Source organism: Lonchura striata, chromosome 17 (assembly GCF_050655825.1).
Source record: "Lonchura striata isolate lonStrDom1 chromosome 17, ASM5065582v1, whole genome shotgun sequence".
NCBI classification, from domain to species: Eukaryota; Metazoa; Chordata; class Aves; order Passeriformes; family Estrildidae; genus Lonchura; species Lonchura striata.
The window spans coordinates 2,041,047-2,053,694 of NC_140719.1; the positions used below are offsets into that span (position 1 = coordinate 2,041,047).

The 12,648-nt window shown below is 56.4% G+C and overlaps 1 protein-coding gene across 4 annotated transcripts in view; it reads right to left on the reverse strand.

The window, feature by feature from the left end:
* The window catches only part of RGS3 (regulator of G protein signaling 3), an 80,083-nt gene that overhangs the window by 18,954 nt on the left and 48,481 nt on the right, over positions 1-12,648 (reverse strand). For all 4 annotated transcript variants that reach the window (XM_085593712.1, XM_085593711.1, XM_085593713.1 and 1 more), the window contains one exon: positions 7,975-8,097. In XM_085593712.1, the coding sequence (XP_085449838.1) occupies positions 7,975-8,097 (123 nt within the window). The remainder of the gene's footprint in view (positions 1-7,974; positions 8,098-12,648) is intronic.

Below are 12,648 nucleotides of genomic sequence, written 5' to 3' on the forward strand. Positions count from 1 at the left end.
CCTTTGCATCTCAACCTGCCTAACGGGCAGGGACAGGAGAATAGACAGGCAGGATGGTGGATGGGGTCCATCCCGGGGACAGCCCACGCAGGACCATCTGCCCCTCCTCTTCTCCTTCAAAGCCAGGGCCCTCTCATGGCACACGGGGCTGGGGATCCCACTGCCTTGGCTGGGCATTTCTCCTGCTGGGATTCCACTTCACTAAGACAGGCCAGTGTCCTGATGGTTGCAGAGAGAGAGCACAGCGAGGGGTGTGTGCCCAGCCACTCTCAGACACGTGCTGGTTTTATCTGCCCCACAGCCACCGTTCACTGGCGAGTCCTCGCTGCCGCAGTGACAGTCCGAGCTCAGCTCTCCTCCAGCATGGACCTTGGGCACACACATGTCCCTCTCAGCCAGACACAGCCATGTGGATGCTCCTGGGGTGGAGCAGGACTGTGCTGCTCCTCTGCCTCACAGGTAGGCACAGCTTTGCAGTGGCACAGGAAATGTGGGAGCTCCCTGGTCCCACTGGACACAGAGCTGAGCTCACTACACGTGGTCACCACGGACAGCAGTGACTTGGCACAGCCATGCCCACAGCTGTGCCCAGCTCCCATCCTGCCAGCACTGCTGAAGGGAGCTGGGCCTGGTGGGGTTTGTGCCTGTTCCCTCTCTGAGGCCACCTGGCTGGCTGCAGGTCTGTGGGACACAGGATGTCACCAGCACCTGGATGTCCCTGGCCACTCTCAGTGAAGAATGACCCAGCCACCACCCCAGCCTGCCCACACCCACTGCTCTGTGCCCTCTGGGATGGGGAACAGCTCCAGAGCTGGGCTCCAGCTGCTGCCTGCAGCCTCATCACTGCAGGGCAGGTGCTGGGGGACCCCGAGCTGTGAGATGATGTCTGGGTCATAAACATCCCTGGCAAAAATCCAGAGTGTGGGAAAGGGGAAGGCAGGAGCAGATCCTGCACTGCCATTCAGCCCACAGAACCCTTTGCCTTTGGTGCTGCTCAGGGAAATCTCTGCAGCTTTATGGGCAGGGCAGAGCTCTGTCCCCAGGCAGGATGAGGGAGGTGACAACCAGAGCCTGATGCATTCAGCCTCTGCAGATCCACTGGGAAGGACTCATCCCAACACCACTTACACAGGACCACAAGGTTGGTGCAGGAAGCTGTTCCTGCTGCCAGCAGAGACCACTGGAAGGAAACATCCACCAGCAGGAGAGGACCTGGCAGAGCAGCTCTGCCTCCAACAGGGCCATGGCCAGAGCCACACACAGGAGGGAGGAATCCCAAATGGTCCCAAGCCCAACACTGGTGGCTCCAAAGCCACACACAGCCCTCCTGCAGTGGTGCTGGCAGGCCTTGCCCTGCTGCTGCATCAGGAAGGTGCTCGTTCAGGGCAGGACACTGAGCCTCGTGGAGGGCCAGAGTGCCAAGGGGGCAGGATGAAGCTGTGCCTACCTGTCCCACACCACTCTGGGTATCACCACCCAAAGCCCCCTGGAATTTTGAACAGATCCTTATCTCTGCAGAGATATCAGTGTTTGGGTAACTTTTGCACGGAGTTACTTGAACTTGACTTCAGAAGCTGGCCAGCCACAGGCACAGTCCCCTGCCATGCCCGGAGAGAAGAGAAGGAGCAGCCACCCCAGGCAGGAGGTGCTTGGGCACAGGAGAGCAGGGCTCCAGCCTGGCAGGCTGCAACAAAGCACTTGCAGCACCTTCATTAAATCCCAGCAGCGCTGGCTCAGAGCACTCAGCCGCTGCCTCTGACCACCCTGTGCAAATGATCTCACCCCGCTCAGCCCCCCCGGCTGCGGCGCCGCTCCTGCAGCACTTTCCCTCTCACCAGCCCTTCTGGGGATCGGCCAGGAACAGCCCTTCCAGGGTTTAAAGCTGCCTCTGGCCACGATGGAAGTGTTGGCAGCTGCTCACACCCGGCTCCAGCCTTGCTGGGGGGGCGAGGGGGCGCGGGCTGGCTGGGGGAAATCTCCCCGAAAAACGGGAGCTGCTGTCTGTCAGAGGGGACAGCTCTGCTCTGCTCATGCTAAGGAGCCCAGCTAAGCAAAGGAACAAACGTGGGGGAGCTGTGGCATCTGTCCACTCCTCCTGCCTGTGCCTCGGCTGCTGGGGGCTGCCTGGGAGCCCCTGGGGCCTCGGTGCCACCAGGAACGGCACCGAGAGCCTCAGGGCTGGGCAGCGAGGCCAGGGGAGCCAAGGTTCAGTGAGCCAGGGCTCAGGGGAGGTGACAAACAGATCAGCACCCCAGCCCAGGATCCCACCCAGCCCCACAGGCACACCCCAGCTCCCTGGGGCCTTGGGACATGTCCTTGCAATGAAGGCTGGAAGCCAAGTGATGTGCAACTGCTCAGCCTGGGGAAGAGAAGGTTCTGGGGAGATCTTAGAGCCCCTTCCAGTGTTTAACAGGGTTCCAAGAGAGCTGGAGAGGGACTTTGGACAAGGGCCTGAAGTGACAGGACACAGGGAATGGCCTTAAGCTGAAGGAAGGGTTAGATCAGATATTAGCAAAAAATCTTTACTATAGAGGTGCGGGGGCTCCAGCACAGGGTGCCCACAGAAGCTTTGGCTGCCCCTGGATCCCTGGAAGTGTCCAATGATCCCTGGATCCCTGGAAGTGTCTAAGGTCAGGTTGGACAGGGCTTGGAGCAGCCTGGGATAGTGGAAGGTGCCCCTGCCATGAGATGAGGATGATTTTAAAGGGACGATTTTAAAGATTCCTTCCAACCAGACCAGTCTGTAGTTCCATGACTCTGTTCAAGAAGGGACAGCTTCCTCCAGATTTTTAAGTGGACAGAGCTGATCCAGAGCCTGACTCAGAGAGGAAGAGCATCTCTGCTCCCACAGCCTCACAGATCCATGGAGCCTTTGGCTGTCCTCAGCAATGAGTTTCCCCAGCCCAGGTGAGAGCCGGGCTGTGCTCCCTGGTGTGGAGCAGTGCAACAAGACTTTGTTTTGGTTTTGTGACCTGGCTGCACGTCCTGCCAGCATCAGCGTTAACCCTCATTGGGGCAGAATCACCCTCAAGGTTTCTCCCCTCTTTGGGCCCCCTGACAGCACAATTAGGTGCTCAGAGGGTATGGCCAGGTTCAGGTTGGCCCTCCAGGTGCTGCTGTGATGTGCACAGCCTTGGCCAGCCTCTCATGTTGGTATGTGGAAGGAAAGGCTCTGATGAACATCCAGGTTTCCTACACCCTTAGCCATGTCCTGCCCCACAGCAGGAGATGAGCAGAATCCCCTGGAGCAGAGCTGGCACTGATGGGGCAGCAGGTTCCCAAAATGGAAAATACTTTGGCCAAAACCAAAATAAGGTACAAAATCTTCCCCTTCTTCCCCATCAAAGTGCTGATCACACTCTGGCTAAACTGCTGTGAGTGAAGCACCTGCTGAGAGGGACAGGGAGGAATGGGACTGTCCACAGCCTTGTCCCCAAGGCCTTGTCACAGCCACCCCAGAGCCTTGGATGGTGCTTGAATGTGCCAGGAAGGCCTGGGAGATGCCCCAGTGCAAGGAGAAGGGATTTACCGGGGCAGAGGGGTGCCAAGGAGCAGGGACAGTGGGGGGACAGCAGGGTGGGTGCCTGGGGTGCTGGGGATGAGGAAGAGGAGGCAGGGGATGGGCCAGGAGAGGGGTGCCCCACACTGAACATCCGCAGCTGCAGGTGCCCGGGGAGCAGGGCTGTCCCCCAGCCCCGGAGCCCTCCCGCCCGGCCCTGGTGTCGATCAGCCCTCCATCACACACTGTTTGCTTTCGCTGACAGCTCATTTACTCGCTTTTGTCAAGCACGTTGTAAATAAGTGAGAGAAACAGCCCTGCCCTTCCTGAGCAGAGGCCCCCGGCCGCTCATTCCCAGCACCGGAGCCAGCGCTGCCGGGAGGGGCCGGGGCATCCACGCCTGCTCCCAGCCAGGCTCGGGAAAGCGCTGAGCATCCACCACCTCCCTCGGGAAACAAGGGGAGCACCCGTCCTGGACTCCCAAAGTCCACGCCACCGAGTGTCCGTAATTATTTAGCTTAAGGATAATCTGCATCTTTCAGATACAGCCAGCCATCATCTCCGAGGTAATCTCAGGTCACGGAGCCAGAAGGGAAGAGTAATCAGCCGTTCTGAGTGTGGAAGACACAAAGAAACAAGCAGTGAGAATCAGACGGTGGCAGCAGGTCCCTTACACTCGGGGGGCTTTGCTGTGGAGCTTTTCCCCCCGCAGCCAAACCAGCTGGAGCAGCTCCAGCCCCTGCGCCTTGCCCTGCCCCTGCTCTGCAGTTTGCCTCTCTTCAGTCGGGCTGGATTTCCCCGAGCTGCTGCAGCAACGTGAGGCTGGCCCTGCCCTGATGGTCAGCACCCGAGCCGGGTTAACTCAGTTAAAGCACAGAGCTGCTCTTCTGTAATCACATTGCCATGGCTGCGGTTCCTGGCAGCCCCAGCCAACCTCCAGGCTCCACACAGCCCTGCTGGAAGGTTTGCTCCAGGCTGGCTCACCCTGGGCATGTGTTTTACAGGGACATGCTCAGCAGGGTCACAGGGCAGGGAGCAGCATCCCGGAGCAGACCTGGACACAAGGACGAGAGAGGGAAGGCTCTGCAGGTGGAGAAAGTACCCACAGGGTAATTCCTGGGAGCTGGCTGGGTGGGTTTGCAGCTCAGGGATGTTCAGCCAGCTCTTACAGTGGCAGCAGGGCCCCATTTGCACACATCTGCTGGACACTGGGGACAGAGACCTGGACCACAATAACAGCCACACTGTCCCTGGAGCTCCTCCTGAACTGACTCTGGCAGGGAAAGCCCACTGGGAGCCGGGCTGGACCCTCATGGCTGCATCCCTCATGGATGTCTCTTCCTCCACCTCCAGAAGGAGTTGCTGTACTTGGTCAAGCCCCCCAGAAACCAAAAGCTTTGCTCCAAAACCAGCTCTGAAAGCAGCAGTGCCAGCGTGGCCCCTGCAGGGCTCAGACCCATCCTGACACCATCCTGCCAGGGGACACTGCCAGGGGCACTGCCAGGGGCAGCGACAGCTCTGCAGAGCCTGGCCCTGAGCCACAGGGACCTTCGTGCCCTGAGTGCTGCCCTACCCAGGCAGGGCTCAGGGGGGCCTTGAAAAACAGGAGGAACCACCCCAAAGCCCCAAATCTGTCTGATCTCTGCACAGCTTGGAGGTTGCCACTGGTGGCAGCCACGGAGGCTCCCGGGGAGCTGCTCTGTGCTCGGACAGTGTCCCTTTTCCTGGCTCCAGCACGCAGCTGGCACGTGGCACAGCTCTGCTGGCACTGAGGCTGTGCTGGCCCTTCCTTCCCACCCCACAGCAAAGCCCACATCCCCTTGGCCAGACTGTGGCCACAGCAAAATGAGCTGCCTCTTCCTGAGCCGGGGCAGTTTTGAAGGCTTTGCAAATCAGATTCCTGGCCAGGCTGATATTTCCAGCTTAATTTGCCCATTCACAGAGCACAGACACTGGGTTTTTCCCTAAATAGCCCTAGTATCAAATGACTGGTAAGCCAAGCTAATGGATCAGTTCTCCCTTGCAAGAAGCAGCTGATTTTCCCAGCTCCTGCCTCCCACTGCTCTGGCATCCCCAGAGAGGTCTGTCCTGACAAACCAGCCTGGACACAGCCCCAGCTGCAGCTCTCCCAGGTCAGGCTCCTGCCCAGCCCTGTGTGCCCACCCTGCCCCAAGCAGCCCCTCCTGTCCCCTCGGGAGCTCCTTCCCCATGCTGCTCCTTCTTGCATTTCACACCAGGTTTGCTTTTAAATTGCATCCTGGGCACTTTAGACTTTGCTGGGATGGCAATGGTGCTGTAAACTCAATTTAGTAGTTGCTGTCACGCTCCTTTTCTCCCTCCTGGCCCCACACCCCACCAGTGGGATTTCCATCAGCTTTAGCAAGCCAAGATAAATCCCCTTTGTCACGATTTTGGGGGGCCCATGATGGCTCTCCACAGGACCCAAAGAACACCCTCTTGTCTACTGAGGCACAGAAAAGCCTTTGAAAGAGATGTGATGTCTTCTGGAGTATTTTCACCTGTCCAGTGGCCAGGCTCCTTCCACAAATCAGGGAGCAGATGCTCCAGGGCTTTGCTCTGAGCACAGCCCCATGCCCTGTAGGAATGTGTTTTTTGTTGATGGAGTAAATAAGTTACGTTTTGTCTTTTTAAAAAGGAAAAAAGCTTAAAAGTTTTTTTCTTTAATTTAGTTAAAAGACATTTTATAAGACTTTAGGGACTTTAAACTTAAGGATAGCTAATTGGACAAGAGTTAAAACATCTTGCTTAAGTAATTTTTTTAGAAAAAGAAGAGAATAAAAGAAGTTAAGTTTTTGTGAAGTGGTTTAGTAAGAGTAAGAACTTCTTACTCTAACTAGGCTTTTCTCTATAAAGAACTTTTTTATTTTTGCCTTTTAGTAAAACTTTTTGTTTCCAACACTGTCACAAGAGCCATCCTACTTATTTTATGCCACCTAAGGTAGCTGAGCTATCAAGGGTATAATGCTTATCTCTAAGAGCTTATAAAACCAAGCTTGAAAAGAAAAAAAGCCTTAACACCCTGCCATGAACAGTCTGGGCTGGGGACAGGGCAGAGCTCCTGTCATGATGGAGCTCCACCAAGATGCCCCTTTGTAGGACCTGTTTGAGAGACTCAGATTGGAAGTGTCCCTGCACAGCTTCACCCTGGATGATCCCCAGCCCGTGCCGGGATCACACCCAGCCCAGCACAGAGCCACGCCAAGGATCAGTGGATTCAGCAGGGCCCCGTGCCCGGGCACAGAGCTGTGCCACAGGATGCCCACGGGGCAGCAGGAGCCGTGGCCCAGCGCTGTCACCTGCGTGAATCAGCTGCTGGGGCCGCTGGCAGGGTGGGAGCTTTGGTTGGTAACGTGGTTCTCAGGCTTTATGTGCTGCTGTTGCTATTTTGGTCCTCCTGAAACGTGCAGGAGAAGGAATCCGGAGGCTCTGTCTCCTGTGGAGATGTTTGTGCTGACCCAGTTTGGGAGGCTGCAGAGCCGCAGCCGCATCTCCCTGCACGGGGCTGTGGGACCACCTTGGGGCCACCTGCCCTGGGCCACCCTGCCAGGCACCCACAGGGGCACAGGGACGTGGGGCAGGAGCTGCTCCACCACCCTGCACCGGCCAAGGGAGAGATCTGGGGGTTTTACCCCCGAAATCCCCATCTGCAGCACTTAAAGCTCTTCAAACACCCAGCACAGGGCTTCTCTTCTCCCAGAGCAGTGTCACTCTCCAGCAATCCCAACCCAAGCCCCAGCACACAACGTGACCCTGCAGACACTGCCACTGCCCCAGACAGCTCCGTGGGGCAGCCCCAGCCCCAGAGGAGGTGGATGAGGGTGTTCACTACACCACAGAGGGCAGGCAGAGCCTCAGAGCCCTGCACACACATTTCCCTGCCAGAGCTGCTGAGACAGCGCTCCCGGGCCAGGATGGAGCTCTTCAGTGTGGGAAAAGTGCTGGGGCTGCCTGAAAAACAGCACTGCCAAACGACCCCTCTGTGCTTTTAGGACATCTGTGGGGTCAGGATCAAACACCTGAGCCCACCCAAGTGCACAGAAGGGGCAAATCTCTGCCCCACTACTCCCATGACCTCGGCCTTTTCATCAGCACCCAGAGATCACAGCTTGAACCTCTCCCTGTTCTCTCCATCCTGCTGCAGAGGTGAGCTCTCAGAGCAGGCTGGCCACGGGGTTGTGGAGCCTCAGCTGCCCAAATATCCAAACACAGATGCTGGGAGGTGTCAGCCCAGCCTGCCTCAGCTCCAGCCAGCAGATGCAAACACAGCCACTGCTCCCAGGCAGGGCAGGAAGCTGCAGACACAGCAGTGCCTGAATACAAACTCACTGCTCACCTGGCAAACAAACAGCCTCCTGCACAGCCCTGCTGGCAGGAGCATCACTGAGCAAAGCCCCCCCCAGGCAGAGCCTGCCGTGCTCCAGGCAGGAATGTGCAGCTCCGCGTGGCTCTCTTACCTTGCTCTCCGGAGGAGCTGCTGCTGGATGTTGCTGCTTGGTGATGTTCTCAGCCAGACACCAGCAGATCCTCTTCTTCTGCTCCTGGGAGTAAGCCTCCAAACTTAATAAGCACTCCGACTTCTGACGTAAAGGAAACACAGGCAGGGAGAAGGTCATTAGCTGTGCGTCGCAGGCCCTGCCTGGGTTTGCAAACTCCTTGGTCCCCACACACCACAGCAGATGAGGGGAGAGCTCTCACCCCTGTGCTGCACCCTGGGCACGGGAGAGTCAAAGGGACTGGAAACCAGCTCCCTTCAGAGGCAGGGAGAGTGGTGCAGGGGGGCTGACTGTGCTTCCACGAGCAGGAGTGGAGCAGCACGGGCACCTTGTGCCACTGCAGTGGAAACCGAGGGTGGAAATTGCTCTTTGCCATATGCAAACATGAATGAGGCACCAGAGCATGAACTGGTGAGAACGAGAGCCTTTGGGCTGGGTGGGGCTGGGAGGAAGAGCTCAGGGAAACTCCAGAGCAGCCTCCCTGTCCTGTTCCTCACTGAACACCAGGATGAATTTGGGGATAAACTCCAGCTCCGGTCACACACGGTCTGTTAGCAACATGCAGCAAGGAAAGAATTAAGAGAAATGATGGGAAGTCATCCCAGCTGAGCCTGCCTCCTCTTGTGCCCTTCCCTGCACACATCTTTTGTTCCTCTTGGACATGTTTTCTTTCAAAATCAGTGAAGTTTCTTTCAAACAGGTTTCTTTCAAAACCTGTCCAGATCTCTACTCACTTAAGGAACTTTCTGACCAAGTTCTCTCAGCAGCTGTCTCCCAGCCCTGCAACTGCTTATCTCTCATGCTAAAAATTAAGCATTATAACATCTGCTGCCTGTTGGGAATTTGCACGTTTCACTTTATAAAGGGTCCAGAAATGCCCAAGGTTGGATCATCTCCTTAAGTGACCAGAGGGGAAGAGGAAAAAAAAAATAAAAGCACAACTTTAGGACAGACTGCAAAGAAAGGAAAAAAGAGTCGTTCACTAAGGTTCATAAAAAAAACTTTTCTTTCCCCCTAGAATTTCCTTCCAGAAGGGCAGGTCCCCAGTAGCTGCTTTTTCCCAGAAAGGTCAGAGAGAACCTGCAGCTTTGTGACTCCAGAGACATAACACAGCCAGAAGGGGAAATGCTCTTTAGTCACACCATTTAAATCACTGTTTGCATTGGATGGGAATTCATTCATGTTTCATCCAAAATCCCCTAAAGTGGTAAATAAACCAAGCTCCCACATCACCTCCTGGGAAAGAGGGTTCTGGTTCAGTCCTTTGCCCCTTCCAGGAGACTTCCATGAAGGAGAAAGTTTGAGCTTTCTTATGCCTGGACATCCCCACACTTATTCCTGCAGGCATTAACACTGAAAATCCCTTCTCAGGCTTCCTGAGCACCATCAGAATGAGCAGAGGTTTGGGATTCATGGACAGGAAGTGGTGGGGCTCCCCCTTGCCCCCAGATCCTGGGTGGCAGTGATGCTCAGAGCATCCCTGGGGTATCATAGTGAGTTTTTCCCATCCTGGATGTTCCAATCTCTCCCAGTCCCACACCTGCAGGTCACCAGGCTGCACCTCTGTGATACCCTCTCATCCCTAGGAAGTCATTCCCACTTTCAGAGGGGAGGATGAGCACCCATTTGCTGGGATGGAATCCAGGCTGGCATTTCCCTGCCCCACCCTTGTGGTCAGAAGAAACCAAAGCAAGAACTCAGCAGAGCCCCAGAGCCATGGGGCAGTGCGAGGAGCTGTGATGCTGTGACTCGTGCACAGCCCCTGCCCTGTGATTCCCCTGGAGCGAGGCTCAAAGCAGTTCCAAGGACATCTCGTGTCTCCTCTGCTGTGACAGACACAGAGCTCACCTAGCCCTGCCCTGAGCCCCTCCCTGATTCAATTAGAGCCCATCTCTTTGATTGGATTTAGCACACAGGATGCTCAGCTCCCGAGAGCAAAGTGCCCCTCTGCTCCCTCTGCTCCCCCTCAGCTGCTGCAGGCTCCCTGACCTCGGCCACCCCGGAATGTCACAGCCAGGAGAGCAGATTCCCCTCTGCTCCCGAGCTCAGGGAAAGGCAACCACCCCAAGGTGTGTCCGAGGTATTGTGGGCAAGGCTGAGGGGGGACATGAACAGCCAAAATTGCATTTATCCAACGTGTACATTTTTTATTACCACCACATCAGCATTTAACCTCTCCAATGTACATTTCCCAAGGAAAGAGCTCTGGTTTTCCATTAACCTGCTCTCCCAAAAACTTTCCACTGGACTGGGGAAAGCCCACCCTGCAGGGGCTGAGCACTGGCAGCTGCCTCCAAAGCCAGGCAAAATCCTTTGGGATGCAGCCAGATGAAGGGCTGGGTGTTATTTGGGATAAAACTCGTGGCACGTGTCCCTGGAGCCTGGTCCATGCTGGGCACCGAGCTGCCCACCCAGGGGAGGCTGGGGAGGGGGCACAGGGAGCTGCACACGCTGCCCTGTGAGCTGGGAACAGCCTCCCCGTGATTGTTTTCCTTCAGGGAGGCTGCTGCTGGGCCTGCCAATATTTACAGAGAGAAAACAGGGTTTAATCTCCCAGTGCTGGGAAAGGAGGATGCAGATGGCGTGAAGGGGGCGTTTGCCACCAGATAAAGGCAGCGACTGAAGTGGCTGCCAGTGGTTTTCTGCCTGCCTTCCCCCAGTGACAAACATGTTATTGCAGGTGCTGTGTGCTGGGCTCAGGACAGCTCCAGGGCAGTGCCAGCACCAGGCCCCCCACACTGCCCGAGGAGAACACAGCAGGTATGGCAGAGAATGGCCCAAGGCAGCCAACACCAGCCCCAAACAGGCCCTGCTACAGCCAAGCATGATCTGCAGGAAAAGTTCCTCCTGCTCCATGGGAGCAGCTCCCCCAGGCTGAGACCCAGCCCCATGGCAGCCAGGTGAGAGGTCTGGCCATGCAGAGCTCCTGCCTACCCCAGCAGACACCACACAAGGAGGGGCTGTGGACTCTGGAGCCCATAAATCATGAGAGGAGCCCCCTGAGAATGGCAGCATCACAGGAGGAGCCCCCAGACCCCACACACCGAGCCCCTGACTGCAGACACCCCTCTGTGCAGGACCCCGGGGCTCTGTGACACTGCAAAGCTGAGAAACCACAGGAACAAGGAGCCAGACTCAGTCTGACACCTCTGGTGCCCTGAGCTCAGTGCCCAGCAGAGCCCAGGGCTGTTCTCTCACCACTGTCTCTCCTGGCTGTGTGAGGAACACATTCCCAGGGTGGGAGGGAGGGGTGCCACAGAATCCCAGACTGGTTGGAGGTGCAAGGGACCCTAAAGCCCATCCAGTGCCACCCCTGCCATGGCAGGGACACCTTCCACTGTCCCAGGCTGCTCCATGCCCCATCCAGCCTGGCCTTGTGTGGGAATCCAGGGCTTCCCTCTGGCTGCCCTGGCAGGTCTGGGACCCTGGCAGGGGTCAGGAACCCCCCTGGACAGAGCCCCCAGAGACACTGGCTGTGATCTCTGTCCATGGAAAAGAGTTTTCAATCTCACAGGATGAATTACCAGCTCTGAGTGTTTGATATAAGTAATAATTGTGGCACAGGTGCAAAAGTAAAATTTTAGGATTCTAGATTAGGAGTTCAAAGGGGACAAGATGGAGGAAATTGGGTGTGCCTTGTCCTTTTTCTCCTTCTTCATGCCCTCCATGTCTCACTGTGGTGTTGGCATTTTTCTGTTGGTTCAGGCTGGGGACACACTGTCCAATGTAGGTGACAGATATTGGCACGTTATTGTAAATCCAGCCCAGGGAGTTTCTGGTATTTAATGTTTGTAACATCCCACTGAGGGCAGAGCCCCACACGCTGCCCTGCAGGACAGAGCTGGGCAGGGCAGCAGAACATGTGAGAGATAAACAGAATAAACAACCTGGAAACCAGCACAGACCAATTATGGCTTCTGCTTTGGCAGGGGGCTGACAGACAGAGACTTTCTACAATTTCAGAATCATCAATACCTCAGATTCCAACAGCCTTGGACACTTCCAGGGATCCAGGGGCTGCTCTGGGCAATCTCCTCCCACAGATGCAGGGATGCATTTCTGCTCCTTCCCCGGGCTCCTCTCCCACAGGGTTGGTGGCAGGGTGGTTTGGGGACAGGGCTCCCAGCCCAGCCCTGCCACCCCTGGCCTCCAACACTCCGAGTGTTGGGCCATGGCCAAAGGCAGCAGAGATCCCAGAGGGGAAGTACCTCGGAAACTGCTCCAGACTACAATGGCTCCAAATCACAGAGCAAACCTTCCCAGGGAGAAACAGCCAGCCCTGGGAATATCCTGTGCACAAAACACGGGCAATGCTGCCTGCTGACTTCATGCACTGCCAGCCAAACTGGTGAGAAAGTTCTGTTTGCTCCCGTGCTGGGGGAGTGGGGGGACCACGGCTCTTCCTGTGGGTTTGGGACTGCTGGGCACACTGGTGATGCCCATAAAACAAACCCTGGCACTAACAGCAGGGACCCTGCTAGAGCTGGGAAGCCCAAAAGGTGCTGGGGGGCTGCAGGAGAGGATGTGCATGGAGATAACACTGGCAGGACACAGCAATCCCTGCATGGCTCTGCTCTGGGTCTTGTTTTTGGGAGCACTGATGATGGCATGGCCTGGGGGATGGCCAGAGGGTGT